The sequence below is a fragment of the Myodes glareolus genome, chromosome 21 (assembly GCF_982192425.1).
Source record: "Myodes glareolus chromosome 21, mMyoGla1.1, whole genome shotgun sequence".
In the NCBI taxonomy this organism is placed as follows: domain Eukaryota; kingdom Metazoa; phylum Chordata; class Mammalia; order Rodentia; family Cricetidae; genus Myodes; species Myodes glareolus.
In genome coordinates, this window is record NC_142046.1 from 7,852,815 (window position 1) to 7,876,320 (window position 23,506).

Consider the following 23,506-nt stretch of genomic DNA (forward strand, 5'->3'; position numbering starts at 1 on the left):
AGATCCCCTGGACATATTGTTACAGATGGTTATACCATCATGTGGGTATTGGAAACCAAACCCAGGTCCTCTGTCAAAGACTAAGTGCTCTTAACCACTGAGCTGTCTCTCCAGTCCCTAGTTTTTGTTTATATTCAAAACTGATACTTACTGCATCCCTGGTCAGTTTCAAACTTGCAGAAATTCTCCTACTTCAGCTTCTAAAGTACTGGAATTACAGACATAGCATACTATGCCTGACTTAGATTTTAAAATAATTAAAAATATCCACTCAACAAATCATCTACTGAACACCTACTTTGTTCTTCTTATTTTCTGTGCTTTGTGAACAAGAAAATACTCCTGCCTTCATAGAGCTTACACTATATTAGAGGAAGAATGCATAACCCAGAATAGTTAGGGGAAAGCTCTCTTTTTTTTTTCTTAAAAAAAAAATAAACAGTAGAACAGAAAGAAGACTATCAGGAGTACAAGTTGGATTTAAATTGCTAAACTTTTACTACAAATAAAATTTAATTCTAAAATAATCATAAGTTTTGACCTGTTTAAAGAAATTAGGGTTGGCTGTAGTGGCACATTCTCATAATCACAGTATTTGAAGGGTACAGAAAGGAGAAAGAGGAGCTCAAGATTGTCTTCAGCTACATAACAAGTTCCTGGCTATCCTGGGCTAAAGAGACTGTCAAAGTAAACAAATCTTTTTTTTTTTTTAAGATTTATTTATTTATTATGTATACAACATTCTGTCTGTGTGTATGTCTGCAGGCCAGAAGAGGGCACCAGACCTCATTACAGGTGGTTGTGAGCCACCATGTGGTTGCTGGGAATTGAACTCAGGACCTTTGGAAGAGCAGGCAATGCTCTTAACCACTGAGCCATCTCTCCAGCCCCCAAAGTAAACAAATCTTAAGTCAGGACCAGGAATGAAATTTTGTAGTAGGGCACATGCAGAGTATACTTCGGTCCCTAGCACTGAAGCAGGGACTATGGATGGTTGTAAGTTACCACTTTCGTCAGGGTCCCTCTGAATACTGTTACTTTCACAGTCTACAGATCATTCTTGTGTTCTACATAGGACCTCTTGCCACCAGGTGCGTGTCCCTTTCACCCCATGGCTCCTCCATCTCCTTTCAATAGGTAACATCCAGATGTTAAGAAGTGCACCCTAACTTACTAGGTCCCTTTGAGCTTTTTCCTAGTGCTACATTTCAGACCAGGCCATGAAAGACCCCAACTCGGCTTTAGCTGCAAGTTACGTTGTTTTGCAAAGGTTCAAGACAAACAAGCTCAGTTTAAAAAATCACCGGAATGCTGAGCAAAGCAGGATACCTGAGGTCAGCCTTATCGGGCTGCAGGACGGGAGATTTATGGTCAGGCATCTAGCAGGATACCTGAGGTCAGAACGAAGGCAGCCTTATCGGGCTGCAGGATAGGAGATTTATGATCGGACATCTGGCCTGGGATGGGAACAAAAACTTCAAAGATAACCATATGTACTTTAAGATAGGGTCAGGTCAGTTATCTGGTTTCTTTGATCCAGGCCAAGAACCATGGGACCTGCCCTCAAATTCACCCCTCGCCTTATTCAAACTGGACAATGAGATTCCTGTAACCATGCTTCTGTTTCTGTACCTTGCTTCTGCCTACCCCAAACCCTATAAAAGCTACCCCAAAACGCAGCCCGGGGTGCTCAGTTCTCCATGTGACTGCAGCACCCACAGGCCTGTGTGACCAATAAAAATTGCCTCTTGTTCTTGCATCCAGTGGCTAGGATCTGGTTCTTGGGCTAGGGTCTCCATGCGTGTAAGACACCCTCAGGGTGCTCTTTCAGTCAAACATTCCTATCTTGAAAATCTAATATCCTCAAAAATTCAAAAATTGTTTGAGTACCAACATGATACCGTAAGTGGAAAGTTCCATAGTTTATTCATGTGATATATTGCAATCAAAGTTCTGCCATGCTAGGATTGCTACGTATACATAAAGCAGAATATACACTGTATATAATGCAAACAATTCTGTTTATAGACTTGGGTTCTAGCTGTGAAATTGCTCCTAACATATAGGTACATATTCTAAACTCTGCTGACCTTCAAATCTGAAGTGACCAGATCCCAAGCATTTCAGAAACAAGATTGTTATGAGTCTGTAAGGACAAAACCTAGATGAGTCTGTTAGGACAAGTCTGGGGCAGAAAATGTGTGTAGTGACGTATAGGCAGACAGGAGTGTTAATCTGGAGTGTGACACAGGGAAGAGTGAGGTAAGGCTGAGGAATAGTATATAAACTGAGGCAAAAGACCAGAAGACAATCTCAAGATGATCTGCTAGAGACTCTGTTGGAGAGGTGCCAGAGAAGCTCTACAGCATCGAGAATCAATCAATCAATCAATCAACGAGACATTGGACCAGAGATCTTCCAAGAGTTAGAGAACAAGCTCTTGCCTGCGGATCAAGACTTGCTGATCCAGAGGTCTACGTCGAGAGCCACGAACCATCATCAGGTTGTACACCCCAACGCCTTATTAGATAGATAGCATTATTAGATAGCATTACGCCCTACCTAGGATTTAGAAATAGATATGTGCTTGTGTGACATTGCTTGTGTGATATTATATCCTTGCTTGTGATGATGATACTTGCTTATTAGCTGTGTCAGAACAACTGTAAGACCTTGAAGTGCCTATACAATAAAGGTAGTTCGGACAAAGCACAGAACTGCAATCTTGAGTGTCATTCACTTGCAGACCTCCAAGTGAGGCCAGAAGGCCCACTCAGTAGAGCTCATGACAAAGATGCTCAACATGTAAGGTAAAACTATGTGCCAAACTGTTTATGTCTTGACCACTTCTCAGTCATTACCTTAAACAAATCACTATTTTCTTGGGTCTCAGGGAAACCATGTTTCTCTGTAAGTGGAATAATATACCTGTCTTCCAATGCATTCCAATAAGGTAAAATATAAACCAGTCTGCAATCAAACACTACAAACTCAGAATTAAAATATTCTCTCTTGCTTTCTTCTCCCATTTACTCAGTGCCTGCTGATAAAGGAAAATTCTGAGATGATCTAAAATTTAACAAGGTCCAGAGTGGAAGAGAAGAAAATAAGGGAAGTTTATCAGCTAAGGGCTACGTGTCAAACCAAAAGCCTAGCCCAAATTCCTAACTTGACCAATACCTAAAATGTTGTGGGCTGTTTACACATAACCTTTCCCTACAGCAAGTCCCGAGGGACACTCTCCTATCAATCCCTTGCCTTCCCCTTAATCTCTCTTAAAAGTTTACTGTAAACAATTTAGGTTTTCCCTCTGGGTTTGGCCTTGCTGTGGGTACTTCTAGAATTTGGCCAAGGACCCTGTTTTTTTTCTCCTGTATAAACTTTGCATTGACTCAATAAGCTCTTTTTTTAAACCTTTCACCCTTCAGTTTAATATTGCTCTTTTCAACATGCAATCTAAACACTGCATAACTGAGAATAAAACACACAAGGAATTTAAGATACATATACTTTATTACACGTAGAATATGTACCAATAAACCAAAAGGGCTGGTCAAAACTAAACATGGTGCAAGCACGCAATATATCTAAGACATTGCTTTTGATATTTCAGTTTATTCTGATACTACTACTGAGTCCTAAAATCACCATCGACCCTCTCCTCAACCTAGTTTCAAAACTTCTCCTAATATATTTCTTTCCCCCAAATGGTCAGTATTGTCTGACATTTCTTCAGTAAATGTTTATTTAAAGCCTTGAAAAGAACTGAAACACATTTCATTTATTAGCCCTTCAATCTCCTCTAACCTTCTGTCCCTAAATTCTTGGGAGTGCTACTCATTAACCATTTGGAGTCACAACTTAGCAGCAGTGATGACTGGACATCAGGATAAATCACTGAGCTCTCTCTCATCACAGTCTGTATCTCTACATCACTGACAGAGCTAGAGCGCTGGCTCAACAGTTAAGAGACCCTGTTGGCTTGAGAGGATCTGGGATCCATACGGCAGCCCACCTCCATCTATACCTCAGTTCCAGCTGACCCAACACCTTATTCCAAATTCCACAGGCATCAGACACACATGTGCACATAAATACATGCAGGCAAAATACTCACATACACATGAAAAAACCCTTACATACCAGTTTTATAGGTGAAAAAAATTGATCTGCAAAGTTGATGTTTTCCCCCCAAAGCAATACAACTGGCTTGACTCATTCTAAAGTCACTGCTTTATCAAGATTGGGGTGGGGGTGGGAATGCTGGAGAAAAAGCACTCTTTCAGAGACTCCAGATTCAATTCCCCAACATCCACATGGTAGCTCACAATTGGCTATAAATCCAATCTCAGGGAATCTGATTCCCTCTTCTGGCTTCAGTGGATACCAGCCACCCACAGTATACAGACATATACGCAGACAAAACACACATACATTCATACACATATACATAAAGTAAAATGAAAGATGCAGCAAAGAGTGGTAGTACATGCCTGTAACTCCAGCATTGAAAGAAGCTGAGTGGAACATCATCTGTTCAAAGCCAGCCTGGCTACATAGAGGTTACACAGCAAGGAGAAAAAAGTTCATCAAAATCAGCTTAATTACTTTTCTATTGCTGTGATAAGTACATCATGATGAAAGCAACATACAAATATAACAGTTTACTGGCATTATAGTTTCGGAGGGCTAGTTAGAGTCCATGAGCATCATGGAAAGGAGCATGGCAGCAGGCACAGTGCTGGAGCAGTAGCTGAGCTTACATCGGAGTCACAAGCGCAGGGAAGAGGAAACGCTAACTAGAAACGGTGTGGGCTTTTCCACACCAGTGACACACTTCCTCCACAAGACCACACTTCCTAATCTTTCCCACACAGTTCTACCAACTGGGGACCAAGAATTCAAATAGGGCCATTCTTATCCAAACAACCACATCATTATTAGCAAATATTTTCTTTGTTTAGTTAAAAAAAACAACAACATAACTTAACACATAAAATGGCAATCAGTGAGGTAAGAATCAGTTAGGGCAAATACATAATCCATCTTTCCTCTATGGGGAAATTAAGTGTTTCCAAAGATAGAAATACTTTTCATTACGATTGAGGAAAGCCAATTCATGGTATGATCTCTACTGTAAATGTTGGCAAAATGAAACATCAAGCCAATCACCTAATAATGTACAACTTAAACTAATGCTTTCCTGGGCTCATGAATCTACCTTCTTGGTGGTTGTGGCAAGGGCACATCTCTGCTCTTTGTGGATACAGGACTTTGGAAGAAATCTGGAGGATTAGGCTCTGCATTTGTGATAAGACAGCTCAGCTGGGGTTAGAACCAGGGACTTTCTCTTACACAGCTACTCATGACTGCTTGGCTCCTCACAGCATGGCAAGATAGGTTCCAAAAGGAATAGTCCAATTCCAAAATTCACTAAGTGTTACTCCAGTCACATTCTATTGGTGGTGGCAGTTACAAAGGATTGCTGTGATTAAAAGACAGGACATGGACATGAAAGAAGTGCTGTGGCCACAGTCATCCCTCCCCCCAACCCCCAGAGGAAGATAAGGGATAAAAGACATAGCTTGTCTTATCAGTGGACAGGTATCTATCAGAAGATAACAAAGGTGAATTTTTAGTTAGTAATGTTTATTGGTTGTTATTAAGTAGGCTTTTCTATAAAAAGCAAAGAGCAGCTAGGAGAGATGACATACACTTTTATTCCCAGCACTGAGAGCAAGAAGTAGTGAAATCTCTTTGAGTTTGAGGCCAGTTTGGTCTACAAAGTGAATTCTAGGCCAGTCAGGGCTACATAGGGAGATCCTGTCCCAAAAACAAAAACAAAGCAAAAACAAACAAACAAACAAACAAAAAACCCAAACCAAATCTTTGTTCTTTACAAAAAGATTAAAGGCGAAAACTAGTTTTTCCTACCAATGACTAAAATGAATCTAATGGCCTATTAGTAATTATCTTCAGAGTCTAATGAGTTAAAATTACAAAGAGGAGGAAGGATTAGCTATTTGCCACAATAGAGTCATTTCAAAAAATGAAAACTAGTGATCTTTCACCAAAGATTAAATACACTGAATTGGACAAGATTTTTGATATCAAATAAGCCTACTGCTGTCACTGAGCAAATACCAAAGAACAAGCTCTCTCATTTATTTTTCAATGAAAGTTAGGTGTGATGGCTATTCTGGTTGTCAATTTGACTACATCTGGAATTAACTGAAAAACCAAAAATGGACAGCACACCTGTGAGGAATTTTTGCTTAATTTTAAGTAGGAAGAGTCACTTCTAATCTAGATTTTTTGAGGTGGGATAAGACATGCCTTTAATCTAGGCCCTATCTTCTGCTATATAGGGCATGGAAGAAGGTTTTCGCCGTCTGCCCATTTGCTCTCACCTTGCTAGCAAGTCCATTCCTTTATTGGCATTGCAGCTTACGTCTTCAGGACTGCAGCATCTACTGAAGACCAGCTGAGACACCCAGCCTTGTGGACTGAGCAGTTTCTGGATTCTTGGACTTTCCGTTCATAGCCAACTACTGTTGAATTAACTGGACCACAGCCCTAATAAATTCCCTTTCTATGTATGTAGAGATTCATTCTGTAAGTTCTGTTACTCTGGAGAACCCACTAAACACATCAAGAAAGCTTCTTTCTATGAATATAGAGATTCACTCTGTAAGTTCTATTACTCTGGAGAACCAAACACATCAGGAAAACTTCTTTCAGTACAATTCTAAAATGAAAGACTTCTCGTTCATCCATTTCATTCAGTTGTCACTAAACTAAAAACTCTTGAATCAGAGTGCAAAAAAGGCTGAGGCACCTAGAGCCGTGTCAAAGGCAGGCTTCCTGGCAGAGAACATTACATAACCAATGCTGAATAAAATGAGTGAAACCCCTAGGGCACGGAGAAAGAAGACAGGTGACTCAGTCAGTCAAAGTCTCGAAGCCTTGGGGACTTCACCAGCACACAGAAAATATACGCTCTTTGAATGTTCCACAAAGACTGTCCTTCTATAAACTATCACTCCTTTCTGCAAACTAGATCAAGAAATGTCTGCAGAAATGTCTCTTAAGGAGTTTCCAACACATTAAGGCAAAGAAATTCTTTTCAAGAGTAAAAATTCTGTGGACTACCATATGACAATGTGATTTTATTATCAGATCATTGAGAAAAATCAGGAAGGACACAGTACCATGAATAAGAAACTCTACTATATTTTATTTGAATTTTGTCATAAGGATATTCATATAAAATAGTATGTTGAGAAAATACTTGATTGGGGTAAGTTTCTTAGGAAGCACCATTTATATAAGCTATATTTGAGAAAATAAAAAAACAACAAAAAAACGACTGAGTGTAAAGACACATACCAACAACCTGAGCACGCAGGCTGAGGAAGGAGGATTGCAATTTTGATGCCAGCCTAGACCACATAGTAAAACAGCCTAGGCTCAGTCTCAAGAAAGGAGGACAGGAGGGCTGGGGAGATGCCTCAGTGGGCAAAGCACCTACAGTACATGTTCTAATCCCTGAACACAAGAAGAGCTGGGCACAGTGGTCCATGTTTGTGATCCCAGTGCTCCTATGGTGAAATGGAGGTTGAGAAAGGAATGCCCTCAGCTCACAAGCCTGCTAGGTTGGCAATGAAGCAACCCACAACAAAGAAACCCCGTCTCAAACGAGATGGACAGCAATGATCAACATCTGAGACTGTCCTTGTATATACAAATGCACATCATGGTACTTACACACTTGTACTCACACGAACATGAAAATGTACATGCATGTACACATGTCGTACCTATAAATATAAACATACACCATTCGCACACGGGAAAAATGAGACAGAAAACAGCGTGACAAGTTTTTTCATTGTTTCTAGATTTATTTTGTGTGTGCACTCACCCGTATGTATGCAGTGTACTGTCACAGCACGTGTGAAAGTCAAAGAACAACTTACTCAAGAGTTGGTTCCGTCTTTCCACCTTTACATGGGTTCCAGGGATCCAACTCAGATCATCATCAGGCTTGGCAGCAAGTATCCTTGACCCACTGAGTCATCTTGCTAGTTCTTTAGAAATTCTTTTTTTGGGGGCTGGAGAGATGGCTCAGTGGTTAAGAGCATTGCCTGCTCTTCCAAAGGTCTTGAGTTCAATTCCCAGCAACCATATGGTGGTTCACAGCCATCTGTAATGAGGTCTGGTGCCCTCTCTGGCCTGCAGGCACACATGTAGGCAGATATTGTATGCATAATAAATGAATAAATATTTAAAAAAAAGAAATTCTTTTTTTAAAAAAAGATTATTTATTTATTAATTTATTATGTATATAGTGTTCTGTCTGCATGCATGCCTGCATGCCAGATGAGGGCAGCCAGATCTCATTACAGATGGCTGTGAGTCACCATGGGGTTGCTGGGAATTGAACTCAGGACCTCTGGAAGAGCAGTCAGCTTAATCTCTGAGCCATCTCTCCAGCCCCTCGAAATTTTTTAATTTAAATAACATTTATTTCCTATTTATTTTACATACCAACCAGTTTTCCCTTCCCTCCTCTCTTCACCTTTCCCATCTACCCACTCCCTGTCCACTCCTCTTCCAACTGGTTTCAGAAAGTGACAAGCCTCCTGTGGGCTTGCTCAAAGCATCAAGTTGAGGCAGGAGGGCACTCCTCCCTGTACATCAAGGCGGGGCCAGACAATCCAGCAGGGGAAACAGGTTACCAAAAGCAAGCTAAGTGCAAGGTTCTACTCTCACTATTACAAGCTTTACTAAGAGACCAAGCTACATGATGTCACACACATGCAGAGGACCTACGTTGGTCCCATGTAGGTTCCATGACTGTTGGTCCAGCATCCATGAGCTCAGGTCAGTTGTCTCTGTGGGTTCCCCCATCATGACCCCTCTGGCTGGTACAATTCTTCCTCCCTTTCTTTTGAAAGACTCCCGGGGCTCAATGCAGTGCTTGTCTGTGGATCTCTGCCTCTGCTTCCATCAGTTACTGGAGAGAGTATCTCTGATGGCAATTAGGGAAGTTACCAATCTGCTTACAGTAGATGGCCAATTCAGGCACTTTCTCCACCACTGCTAAAAGTCTTAGTTGGGGTCATCCTTGAGGGTTCCTGGGGGTTTCTCTGGCACCAGGTTTCTCCCTAACCCTGAAATGCCTCCTCCGATTCTTGTTACTCTCCCCTTCCATCCTGCCTCTAACCAGCCTTGTGAACCCAGAATACCCAACCCACTCCTTCTAGTTCCCATTCCCCTCAACCTCCTCTCCCAGTTTACCCAGGAGATCTTTTCTACTTCTCCTTCCCAAGGAAATCCATGCATCCTCCTTGGGCATTTTTGTTGTCTAGCCTCTCTGGGGCTGTGGATTATAGGTTGGTTGTCCTACCCTTTCCTCCTAATAACCACTTATGAGTGAGTACATACCGCATTTGTCTTTCTGGGTCTGGGGTTACTTCACACAGAATGATTTTTTTTTCTAGTTCCATCCATTTACCTGCAAATTCCACGAGGTCATTGTTGCTGTTGTTGTTTTTAACAGCTGAGTAATACTCCACTGTGTAAATGTACCATAATTTCCTCATCTATTCTTTGGTTGACCCCCTCGAAATTCTTAAGGAGTCATTTTGGGACATATTACTCCAGGGTTTCTCCTGCCACACATGTAGCTAGACAGACTCAATAAATAATCTTTTCCAAAACAGATTGTGTATTTCTCTTATAAATTATTGTCATTTCCTCCTTTCTAATAACATAAAACTGTTTTTTTCCTTTTTCTTTTTGTTGCTGTTTTCTCTATGTAGCCTGGTTGTCCTGGAACTTGTTCTGTAGACCAGGCTTTCCTGGAACTCCAAGATCCTCCTATCTCTGTCCCTGAATGCTGGGATTAAAGGCATAGGCTACCAAGTCCAGAATTCTTTACTTTTTGGGGGGTGGTGAGACAGGGTTCTGTGTAGCCCTGGCTGTCCTAAAACTTGCTCTATGGAGCAGGGTGGCCTTAGACTCAGAGATTCACCTGCTTCTACCTCCAAGATGCTGGGACGAAATGAGTGTGCTGCCAGCACATATTCTTCACTTAATTAAAAAAAAAAGAATTCAGCAATAACAAACTTTTGATTTTTTAATTTTTTTTTAAAGACAAGTTCTCCTTTCCCTGTGCCTTTCTGGCTGGCCTGGAACTCACTACAAAGACCAAGATGGCCTTGAACTCACAGAGATCCTCCTGCCTCTGTCTATCTAGTTCTGGGACTGCCTTCCTAGTGCTGGAATTAAAGGCTACCTACCATACCTGACCCCAGACACTAGTCAGTACCAGGTCAGCTAGAGCTAAAAAGTGAGAGAGACCTATATATATAAAAATAAAACAAGTCAAGGAGGGTCTGGTAGAAGATCTTCAGGTAAGGGGAATGTGGGACCCCTACCTCTCTGTCTTCTTACTTCCAGAGATAAGCAGTTTTGCTCTACCACACTGTATGCTGTCAGTCCTAAGGGGTCAGCTGAGCATAGACAGGGGAAAACAAAGCAAACCTTTTCTTTTTATAAGCTAATTATCATTTCAGGTGTGCATCACAATGACAAGAAGCTGACTAACGCACAGGCACATATGCTTTCCAGGCTTGGGTTAGGTGCAAGAATATACATAGAATAAATGTACTTAGGCGAGAGATAGGGAGAGACAGAGAGAGAGAGAGAAGAAAAAGAATATAGACAGTTATAAAAGAAAGTGGTTTCAAAAAAACAAAATAAAGTCTTTAAAGAAACAGTATAGATAGTCATAGATTAAAGAAGTACAGGAAAACAAGTCATATAAAGATGGAATACAAACAGAGAGTTAGATTATATTATTGTGTTTTCTTTGAATTTTTTGACTGTGAATAAGCTAAGTACAAAGAGACATTTAATTGTAGAGGCTACTAAGCTAAACCAACATATATACTTTTAAGGTATCTTGATGGGCTGTAAAGATGGTTCAGTGATTAAGGGCACTGGTTGCTCTTCTATAGGTCCTGAGTTCAATTCCCAGCAACCAAATGGTGGTTCACAACCATCTATAATGAGATCTGGTGCCCTCTTCTGGCCTGCAGGCAGAACTCTGTATATATAATAACTAAACAAGACTTCCAAAAAGGTATCTTGACTTTAAGACTTGGGGCTAAGGATATGTTCCTTTGGAAAAGAGGTTCTGCTTTTGTTTCCACAGAGGATGAGAGCCTGTGAATTCCTTCCAGACTAAAGTGGTTTGATGGACCAAGACCCCCTGAAAGGTCTCCATGACCCCCCTCCCCAAATACTTTGCCTAACAAAAAGCAGGAAGCAGTTTGGAAAGAACTATGCTCAAATTCCCTAAATGATTGTTTATAAATGTTTGTTTACATTTAAAGGGGAATATGATATAGAGATGAATACTTTGCATTTGCATGGATCTTGGTTTACTGATACACAATTAAGGTCAATTTTATTATATGTATATTTCTGCTCTTGATAAAGGTGTTGTGTTTGTGCAACTCATTTAAAAATGTAATGTATAATTAAGAAATACAGGTTAATAGTCACTCATAATAGTCAAACTTGTCATGTTGGTTAGGTTTTCTAGATCTACAGAGATATATCTCAGATAGCTAGGTAGTCTTCAAACATTTCAGAGACTAACAGAATATGGCATTTAAAAGGTTTTAAGAATTTAGGACTTTTCATGACAATGAGACACATTTGCTCCTGACATCACCAAACTACTTCAAGAAGATGATGGACATCAAAGAGGTTCCTTATGGAGTTGGTTAGCTATTTGTACAAAAAACTGCTCTTATCTGGACTGCTTAATGGTAAGCTGTATAAACTGCACATGCAGGATCCACAGAAAAAATGGATGACTGCTGAAGTTGTCTAAAGAAGGTGAGACAGTCCTTCAGGGTCCCTGCTTTATGAGTCTGTCAGACATTCTTCAGGATAAAAAAGGAAGTGACTGACAAACTGCCAATATAAGCAGAACTGTCTTTCAAATTTCCTGCTTCATGGAAAAGTCTGCCAGATACTATGGCTGAAAATACTAGGCTGAAGATGGGTGCTCCAATGGTGCAGAAGAATTTTGGGTGACTGTCCAGGCAGTGAGATGTCTCTGTCAATTTTAGAGTTTTGGAAGTTGCTTACAATGAACTTCATGTTTACTTGGGTAATATACCCTTCTGGAGTCTTTCATGGAGTTGAAGAACAGATAGTTCTAATTATAATTTTCCTTAGTTATGAGAGAAGATAAAATAAATTTAAATATTGTAACTGTAATTCTTGCTTGATACCTGTTTTGTTATATGTAATCTTACTATGTTAAAGTTAAAACTTTCCTTTTCATTTAGACAGAAAAGGGGAGGTGATGTGGGATTCCCCTGTTTGATGTGATATGCTTTATTATCATTGGTTAATAAAGCAGTTTCTCTGGCCTGTGGCACAATAGAATAGAGCTAGGAGGAAAAACTAAACTGAATGCTGCCTTCCATGAACATGGAGTCAAGGAGACACCATGTAGTCGCTGAAGGAGACATTCTGGAACCTTGCTGGTAAACCACGAGCATCATGATAAAATATAAAGTAATAGAAATGGGTTAATTTAAGATGTAAGAGTTAACTAGAAATATGCATAAGCTATTGGTTAAGTAATGTTGCAATTAATATAGTGTGACTGTCAGGTCTGAGTGGCTGGGAAACAAATAAGCAGCCTCCTCCTACAGTCAGCAAACTAGAGACCTGGAAAAGCCAATGGTGTGGCATTAATTCAATCTGAAGACAAGGAAATAAGGAGAGCTGATGGGACAATAGTCCAAATACCAAGAAACAGGCTAAGAGCCAAGGTTTTAGGTTGAACCCAAAGCCAGAAATCAGGCAGGAGTTATGCCTGATTTTATTGTGCTCAGGTCTTCAAATGATTAGATGATGGGATATGTTTTACTTGGTCTGCCCATGCAAATATTCATCTCAAAAGGCAGGCCTACTGGCATACTCTAGTATTCCCACTCCTTGAGGGCAGAGGCAGGAAAATTGTCATAAGTCCAAGGCCAATTTAGTATTGATACTGAATTTCAGGCCAGCCAGGATATAACAATATCCTGTCTCAAAAAGCAAGCAAACAAACAAAATAAGCAAAATTAATCTTATCCAGATACACATCTACGATACTGTCTGACCACACATCTGGGGACCTGTGGTCCTGTCAGGTTGACACATAAAATTCACTATCATCACTGTCTTATTTCTTAACTCCTCCCAGGCAGTCAAGAGAACATTTAAAAGAATTTGAAAACTAAAGCTGGGTATAATGGCTCATACCAGTAATCCTAGTGCTTGAGAAGGCAGGAGGATAAGGAGTTCAAGGTCATCTTCAGTTACATAGGGAGTTAAGAAACCAACAAAATCCTGTCTCAAACAACAACAACAAAAAAAATGTTAAAAACCGGTGACAAGTAGAGAAGTACCAGGCAGAGGAAAAATGACTCTTCATCTTCCATCAGCAGAGACACCCCTTCCTCCAGTCTGTGGAGAGAGAACTGCGACGTCAAAAGTCAGCTCTGAAGATGCCATGTCAGTGTCCTTCAAAGTCTTCCAGAGCAAGAGTGGTCTGGGCTGGAGTGCCACTCCATCCATACTCAGCACTCCCCAAGCCACGGATTCCGTCCCCAAGACAAATCTGCTTTCAAAACATATAACTTTTTTTTTCTCTTGTTCTAAATAGACAGATATTGTCATCCTGCTTCATTTCCTATGACCCTCACATATGTATGCAAAAGCACCTGGCCAATCAGAGACCTACCTATCCAGATTAAAAACAAAACACTCAGAGGCTGAATTCTTTGGTTACAGGAGAGCTAGTGCTGGAAGAAAGCAGACTCTTCAAGGAAAGTCACAGGCTCACACAGCTTAGCTCATGTGTAGCCAGCACAGTGAGTCACGTTGTAGTCCAGACTACGTTCATCCCCACACTCATCACATAGAAGGATCCCGTCTAAGCTCACTCATATGAGCCACTCATGTTCTAAGCGGAAGGGCTGCTAGCAGGCTCACTCCTGCGGTAGCTGCTAGACCATGTGTCTTGCCCAGGTGACTGTCCTATGACATCCTAGTTTCTATCACTTCAGAGCAGCCTCACAACATGGTCTCCCCCAGAGACGAGAGACAGACAGAGGAAGAGAGAGGAGTCTGTTTTTTTATATCCCAATCTGAGAAGTAATGCCTTATTAAGTCAGCTGTCTTCTCTAGTCATCAGAAGCATGCCACCAAATCCAGTTTATAAGGGAAGAGAGTAACATAAAAATGACCTTACATGTATCTTTTTAAAATCACCAGAGAGGGGCTAGAGAGACAGCTCAGAAATTAAGAGTATTGGCTGATTTTCCAAAGAACCTGAGTACAGTTCCCACGTGGCAGCTCACGACCATTTGTAACTTCAGTTCCAGTCCTGACAAACACCTACACATAAAAGAATTTCATGTATATTCTATAAAATCACCAGAGAGACCTAAAGAATCTAAGGAAAATAAGTCAAACTAGGTATAGTAATACTCTTCTCTAGCCTCAGCTATTCCAGAGGTTGAGGCAGATGGATCCTTTGAGACAATGAGTTCAAGACCATACCAAAAAAGAAAAAAAAAAAACCCAAAAAACAAAAAACCTGGGTATAAGTTCTTAAGACATCAACAAGGGGAGGGAGTTACAGAGATGTTTCAACAGTTAAGAGCACTGGCTGTTCTTCCAGAAGACCCAGGTTTGATTCCCAGAACCAACATGGTGGCTCACAAGTGTCTGCAACTCCAGTTTAGGTGATCCAACACCTTATGGTCTCTGTGGGCACCAGGCATACATTTGAGCACAAAGACATACATGCAGGCAAAATATGCATACATAAAAATAATGATAAAGTAATAAAAAAGAAAGACATCAATGTATCTATTTTCTTTTTAAATTTTCACCATATTCATCAATCCTCAAGTCTCCCTTTCTTTCCCAAGGGAGGTTTATGTTTGCTTCCTGATAATGTAAATTCCTTGGGGAAATAGTACCCAAAGAAAGGTGAGAGCTGCCAGGCATAGTTGTCACACCTGTAATTCCCACACTAGGGATACAGGCCAGCCTGGGGTACACAGTACAAGTAAATGAAGGTTACGTCATCAAGGAGGGGAAGGGATCCTTAGAGATATCATAAAAAAAGGAGGCCTGAAACCACAGTTCCCAGGAGTTATAGACAAATAGCACAATCTCAGAGAGAAATAAACAAAGAAAGCTAAAACCCAGACTCCAAAATCCCTAAGCTAGAACCTGAAGGATCTTGTGCCCTGTGGCTGCCCATGACCATTAGATATATCAAACTTCAAAGACCCATATCAGTTGAGCATTCCATCTCTGAGACCAACAATACCCGAAATATTAATTCAAAAGGATAAAACATTTACTTTGGCCTATAATTTGGGGGATGATTTTAGCCCATGGTTACTTGGCCAATTATTCACTTTGGGCCTGCTGCAGCATAGTACATCACAACAGGAGCACACACTCATCTCACAGGACCAGGAAGCAAATAGACAGGAAGGGCTTTGAAACCCAAAGTCCCCTTCAAGCTCATACTCCTTCCACTAGGTCCTATTTTCTACAGGTTTCATTATCTAAATAAATGCTCAATCTTCAACAGAGGAATCTGGGGGTACACTCAAGAATCAAACTGTAGTTACATAGACTGAAAACTAACCTACCCTTTCTTTGCCTCCTCATGACTTCTCAAATTCTTTTTTCTTTTTTTTTGGGGGGGGGGGTGTTTCGAGACGGGTTTCTCTTTGTAGCCTTGGCTATTCTGGAAATTGCTCTGTAGACTAACTAGGCTGGCCACAGAGATCCGCCTGCCTCTGCATCCTGAGAGCTGGGACTAAAGGCATGCAGCATCACTGCTGGCACAAATTTTTATAGAATCTTAACAAAGGATATTTATATATTATTATTAATCACTTAGATTCAATTTCTCATCAGAATAGTAGAGTTGGAGCACATAAAAGGTAAGAACTTAATTCATTTATTTTAATTTATTATTTATTAGAATAAAATACATCAACATGTCTTGGTTACCTGATTTTGTTAAGACTAATGCTTGCTAAATGTTTAAATATAGTTCTAATCCACATACGAATCTTAGAAATCCTTGAAAGTTCCAATAAGCTGAACAATCAAACAGGATTTTTCAGGGGCTAGAGAGATAATGGTCCAGCAGTATGGAGTACTGTCTGCTCTTGCAGAGTTTAGTTCCCAGCACACACTGGGCAGTTCACACCCTTCTGAAATTCCAGTTTCAGAGGATCTGACATCTTCTTCTGGCCCCAGAGAGCACTGTGTACCATTTCAATAGTTGCAATCTGGGTGAAGGGGGAAACACAGGAGCAAGGTGTAGGACCTCTTAAAGGGGTCAGTTTGTTTTTCAGATCAGCCCCAGTTCCCCTGACTGCGCTCAGAATCTGTAAGTAAGGACTTATTCACAGGATATGTCAGAACAAAGATTTAACCCAAATACCCAGAGCTCTAAAGTAAAATTTAAAGAAAAAATGAAAAGCTGCACCTATGTTAAAAATTATACACAGTCAAATGGCTTAACTATCTGTAAAGAGTTAATGCTGTTGCCAACCACAGTCAAATTACATTGGGTTCTTTTTAATTCCTTTGAAAACCATTCATAGCCCACTCCTTATGTCTGACTTATACTATTAGAACCTTAAAAAAATTATTCTTTACTAAGAATGTCTTCAAATAATATCTGAAACTTGTTATAGGGTTTTCCTAACCTTGCTATAACCCACCTATAACACACCTGCTCTAAAACAAACAAAAAAAAAACCAAAAAATCCAAACCTCATGCTATTTCTATTTTTGCACGTACTGTCTGTGTGTGCCTCGTGCCTGTGTAGGCCAGAAAAGGGACTAGAGCTTGAGTTACAGACGGCCATGAGTCACCATATGGGTCCTGGGAATTGAACCTGGGTCCCCTGCAACTTAAAAGTTCTGCAACGTAAGAGTTCAGGCAAGGCAATATGCATCTCTAATCCCAGCACTCTGAAGGCTGAGGCAAGAAAGTCAAATGCTCAAAACCAGAGATGGGTGTGGTGGAACATATCTTGAATCCCAGCACTCAGGAGGCAGAGGCAAGCAGATCACTGTAAGTTTAAGCCCACTCTGGTCTACAGAGTAAGTTCTAGGACAGTCAGAGCTACATAGAGTTCCTGTCTCAAAACCAAAACAACAAGTTCAAGACTACCCTGGAACACCTAGCCTGATGTTTAGTTCAAAATTACTTTGTCTCAGCATTATTGACTTTCTAAAAAATGATTTAAAGCTTATATATCTATTGGGACTGGTTATATATATAGCCTAGCTGGCCTTGACTCTTCAATCCTCCTCCCCCAATCTCCAAAGCCTGGGATTACGGGCATGGAGACGCTGCTGACATTTGAGCTATGTAACTGAGGCAGCTGTCACGGCACTGCAGAGTGTGGAGCAGCATTCTCCCACCCACTAGATACCCAAAGTTTCCAGATTCTGCCAAATGTTCCTTAAGAAACAGAACTCTCTTTTAATTGATATGTTAGCTATGGACAAAAAAATAGACTCCTAAGACCCATTCCCTTCAACTACACCACACCCCTATATGTTTTCCTCAACTGCTAACAGTATATCAGACTATGAACCCATCAATGGATTAACCTATTGAGGAAGTCAGAGTCCTCGTGATCCAATCACTTCCTCTAAGTCCCTCATCTCTCACTCGGCTCATTAGGAACCAAGCCTTCAATGCATGAGCCTTTGGAGAACATTTCTGATCAAATAATGAGCAGGCGAGGTGAGAAGCACTAGGTTCATCTGTCATTCTAACAGTCACATTATCACAAAATTAGCCTTCCTGACCTTCAGGGCATACACTTGTCTGGAATCTACTCTCACCACTAGTAAGCAGAGTTAAACTACAAATTCTTTGTATATAAACAAAGTTACCACAGCGGCTCATATTTCAGAGTGTTTTTCCCACTAATTTTAGAGTTTTTCTCTGCATGGCCAAATATCACTATGTCTATATCTCACGAACCCAGAACTAGAAAGCATTCCAATAGTATTACAAGTTATTTCTTAAACAAATTATATATACCAGAAGCTAGAGAGGTGGCTCAGCAGGTAAGAGAGAGTACTTATTACTCTTCCAGAAGATATCTCAGTTAGTTTTCAGTTCACACTGCCTGTTCCAGAGAATCCAATGCCTTCTTCTAGCCTACATGGATGTTAACCTGTATTTGAACGCATGTATGCGAGCATACACAAAAACAAAACTAAAATAAATCTTTAAAAAAAAAGGAAGAGGCTCAGGACATTCTAAGCAGTTCAAGTAATAGAGGTATCTTCTGGGCCAGTGAAATGGCCGTCTGGCTGTCAGGCCTGATGACTAGAGTTTGATCAAGACACATGTGGTGGAAGAAAAGAACCAACCACTGCAGGTTTTCCTGTCCCCACATCCACAGCACGCTATGAACAAACACATACATACATGTGAATAACTACAACTTTTAAATGATATCATTTTAGGATCTATCTATCATCTATCTATCTATCTATCTATCTATCTATCTATCTATCTATCTATCTATCTATCTATCTATCTATCTATCGTGCTGGGGACCCATCCCTTGTGTTGGGGACTTTACCCAGGACTTTGCACAACTGACTAGATTTCAGCAATGTGAATGTTATCTGTATAAATTGAACTTTGTTCTAAGTAGGACCTGAAAGACTTTTCCATCTCAAAACCAAAACATTACTAACAGATAAGTTAAACTCTTAATAATTTTCCAAACCAGAGAGATCAACTTTCCTAATCTGAATCTCCTTTCAGTCACTCAAGTCCCCAGCCAACAACCTCTTTTGACCTCATCTGGTACCAGGTACACAGGTGTACACATACATGCAAACACCTATACACATAAAAATAAACATTAATTTTTAAAAAGTGAGAACTGCCCTGTTGTATCCAGAAAAGTTTCCTTGTAATCATCTATTACTCTTGCTTCCTCTTTTGCCAATGACCTCAAACCCTGGGTGGAGGGCAGCTGCACACAGAATTCACAACAGCTAAGACAGCATGTGCAAGACCTGTCAGATACAATTTCAGCCTGGAAAAGGCAGAGAGACACAAAGTCCTTTCCTGCCTAAAGAGCTACTGGCACTTGATAGCTACAGTGAGAGGTGCAGTCAAGTTTACTTTAAAGGTGCAGCTGGTAGACCATCCTTGAGTGAAGGCCACATATTTAATGGTACATGGCAGTATAAACTGCACTTGGGGCGAAAATAGACAGGCATGTACATACAAAGTTGGGTGGTCTGGGAAGAGTAGGAAGAGGGATTGAATATGACCAAAATGCATTATTCAAAATTCTGAAAGAATTAAGAAAAAATGAGGAGAGGTGGACTGGCGAGATGACTCAGTGGTTAAGGTCCCAGGTTCAATTCCCAGCATCCACATGGCAGTTTACAGTTGTCTAAACACCAGATCCTAAGCCCTTTTCTGGCCTCCACAGGCACCAAGAATGTATATGGTGCACTGGTTTTCACAAGTTCTTTTTTACTTGGAATTTACTGTGTCAAGAAATTTCTGTGCCAAGCAGTATACCATGAATTTTATAACCCTGGTATTGTTAAACTAATTTCCTAGTTTGCTCCAGGCTCAGAAAGGATTCTCCTTCCATCCCTACTGGTACTGAGGATTTAGCTCAAGACCTCGTGCATGCCAAGAAAGACATGAGATGTAGGAACACACAGAACTATGCAGCACCAGACACAGGGGATGGATTGAGAAAGATTTACAGAGTGAACACTCTTTTATATTATCTCAGCCACACAGTTTATGAGCTGACACGCATGTGACAAGAGGTGGATTCACATTCAGTCAAAACCATCACATGTGAGTATGTGTGTAGGCCTATTCTGGAGTTAATAAGGAGAGCATAGGGAAGGAAAAGAGGAGGGAGAAAGCCCCCACTGAGGCTGTGGTGTATGCACTAAGTTTTAAAGAAAAGAACCAAGTGAAAGTATCCAGAAAAAAGAATAATCATGTACAAAAATTAAAGAGGAGAGAAGAAAAGTTCTGGAAACGGCAAATGGAAGATACATTCCACAATTCACTCATCTCAGCTTACCAGATTTTAGGTCCATCAGAGAGAATCTCTATGGCTACAGCACTAGCAGTGGCTGGCAAGGCAGGTAGAAGTGAAACAAAGACAGCCCTCAGCTGCTACCCTTAGGCTAAAAACTATGAATTATGTTTAACAGCAAAGAGGAAACACACGAGTTTCCTACACATGAGAAACACATCATCAACTTGCACAGCATAGTGAATAAATTAAAGATTAGAAGCCAGGAAACTGGTCAAGAGGCTATAGAAGAGTCTGGCAGTGGGGTAATGAGAAACAAACCAGGGCTATCATAAAAAAATAAATAAAACAACTTTGCAGTATTTTTATTTTCTAGTTACCACCATTAGAAAGTTAAAAATAAAAGTGTGTGTGTGTGTGTGTGTGTGTGTGTGCACGTATGTATGTACATATAAATGTAGTGGGCTTACTACTATTGACGGCAAGATGAGGGGGAGGGAGAAGTCACACTTCAGATCATAGGAAGCCTAGTTTATGGCATAGTCTACAAAGAAGCATTAGGCTAAGCAGTAACTACAGTACCACCTGCTATGAAATAATTAAATAATTTTAGTAATAGTAAAAATTACACAGTTTGGTCCAGCAAGATAACTCGGTGGCTAAAGACATTTGCCATAATGCCTGACAACCTGAGCTAAATTCCTGGGACCAACAAGATGAAAGAAATGACTCTTGTAAGCTGTTCCCTGGCCTCCATATTTGTGAACACCCCCCACACACACGAAATGCAAAATTTTAAATTTACTTATTCTAATACATCTTATTATTCTACCACACAATCATTAAAATTTAAGAGAAACTTCACATTCATATTTTTTGGGCTATTTTAAATCTAACTTTATACCTATCTCATTTGAACACTAAACTTTTAATTGGTAGGCTTGGTAAATATTTAGATTTCATAAAATTTACAGAGAAAAGAATAGATTTGCATACCCAAAATTTCTTATGACATACTTTAACATTTTCCAGTGAATGATGAACTTGTAAATTTAAAATACAGGGCCAGCAAGATGCTCAGCAGGTAAAGATCCCTGCAGCCAAGTAGATGACCTGAGTTTCTTCCCAGAGATCCACATAGTGTACAAGGAGAACTGACTGTTATAAATTATTCTTTGACCTCCATATACAATGTCCACACTCATATTTACATACAAAATGAATAAATAAATGTAAAAAAATTAGATTACATTAAAAATTTACAGTATTTGCTGTGTGGTGGTGGCAAATGCCTTTAGTCCCAGCACTTTGGGGGCAGAGGCAGGCAGTTCTCTGAATTCAAACCCAGCTTGGTGAACAGGATGAGTTACAGAACAGTCAGGGGCTACAGAGAAACCGTTGTCTGGAAAAACAAACAAACAAAAACAAAACTTAAGGGGGGGGGGGAATCACAGTACTGGGGTAAAGATGGACAGATGGATCTAGGAACTCACTGTCTAGCCAGCTTAGTCAAATGGTGAGCCCCAGGTCTCAGAGAGAGCCTGCCTCCAGAAAACAGGTTGTATGACTCCTGAGGAACCAGGAGAGCAGAGCTTTGGGCTTCACTGGGATACACATACATGCGTATTTTCAGGAACATACACACATGCACCTGCACACACAAACATATACCCACCTACAAAAAATCCAGTTCCTCAGGTATGCTAGCCAGCTTGTGGGTGGTCAGTAGCTCTATGTAACTATGACAGAGGACTTGGGCCTAAAAAGTAACAAAGGTATTGGCTACTGCCCACTCCCACCATTGGCATTTAGTTACTTAATGCTGAGGATATCTGAGTATCAGCACACAACTTCCGAAGTATTAATTATGAAAATGGTGCCACTGGCCCTATCTTCATTACTGTATGGCTTACTTTCTCAATTCCAATACCAAAATAGGTAAAAGGGGAAATCTTCAAATAACTAAATAAAATTGTACTGTACTACCTAACGCATAAAGCACACTAAAACATGGTTGTAGGATGGACACTCTTTTCCATGGCCCAAGGAATAATTCAGTTGTCTGTGGCCTATGTAAGTCTTATACTATTTTCCTATTAACTACTTAAGTTTATTAGACTTTATTTTAAAAAAAGGCAGGAAAAAATACTTTCAACTGTGTATTTATTAGGAGCGTTACAGTGGAATGGTTAAGAGCATAAGCTCGCAGTCAGACAGCCTGGGTTCAAATCCTGGTTCTATCATTTATTAGATGTGTGATCTTGGCAAAGTATTTGGCCACTCTGGTTCAGTTCCCTGTTCTGCAATACTGTGCCTCAAGGAAATAATACACAGAGAACACTTGGCACATAGTAGCTGCTTAGCAAACATTTCTGTTAGAGAGATGCCAGAAAAGTTGAAATTATGACTAAAGTCGAAGCTAGGCTTCTTAATTTTCTATGTTCCCCACATCATATACCTCGGGGTGGGGACTTGAAGTTCTCAAAAGGAGTATCTTCCATGCAGTTACATTCAATAAAAAACAAAAAACAAAAAACAAAACTAAATAAGAAACTTCATCTACTGACCGGGTAATTATGCAGCATAGCGGCAGTCAAGCAAACAGAAAAACACCAACATTGGCCTTACCTGCTTTTCCGTTTTCGAGGTAGTTTCTCCACTGTGCCAGTCAGTCTACAGACCAAACAAATGAAATCCGTAACTAAAAGAGAGCACACCCTCGGCCTCCCCTTGCCTGTAAGGCACTCCATGTACCACCCTATGGGGCCAGAGGCTGACCACAGGTTGGCCAGGTCTACCCCTGACTTTACAAACCCCTCATGTCGGGCTTCCCTTCCCTCCCTCAACCAAGCGATCCCCGGACTCACTTGTCCCCGAATGCCCCGTGCCTCAACGCTCGGCTCCCCCAAACCACCCGGCCCGTCGGCCTCATTGTCTGCCCGGAGCCGCAGGCCCCCCAGCTCCCCTCGGCCGCAGCCCCGCCCCTCAGCCCCGATTCCCCGCATTCCTCGGCCCCCGGTGAGGCGCGCGTCCTCCGCTCCAGTCCTGCACATCCTCGTTCCCCGCCCCGACGAGCAGCTCGCTCTCCGCGCCCCCAGATGCTGCAAGCCTGCACCCCCGCCCCTCAGGGCTCGGCCGCTCCCTCGGCCCCAAGCCTCCGCCTGGCACCGCAGACCGCCCCACCTGGGGGCCAGGCGACTCCGCGGCTGCTGGGACTGCCGGGCTCCTCTGACCATCCGGCTCTTGCTCCGCCGCGGGAGCTGTTCCGGCGGCCGCAAGGCTCGCTCGGGATGCTGAGGCAGCGGAGGCTGGAGTAGGCGGAGAGACGG

General features: G+C 41.1%; 1 protein-coding gene across 4 annotated transcripts in view; it reads right to left on the reverse strand.

The window, feature by feature from the left end:
* Scai (suppressor of cancer cell invasion) overlaps positions 1-23,506 on the reverse strand; it is a 128,972-nt gene extending 105,466 nt beyond the window's left edge. For 3 of the 4 annotated variants that reach the window (XR_015735816.1, XM_048429170.3, XM_087899668.1), the window contains exons 1-2: positions 23,361-23,506; positions 22,806-22,850 (exon numbers count right to left, since the gene is read on the reverse strand). Coding sequence is in view for 2 of the 4 variants with exons in the window: in XM_048429170.3 (XP_048285127.1) it covers positions 22,806-22,850; positions 23,361-23,413 (98 nt within the window). In the remaining 2 variants the exon portion in view is untranslated. Of the gene's footprint in view, positions 1-21,852; positions 21,937-22,805; positions 22,851-23,360 lie in introns of all 4 variants that reach the window. The other variant, XM_048429173.3, reaches the window with a different exon arrangement.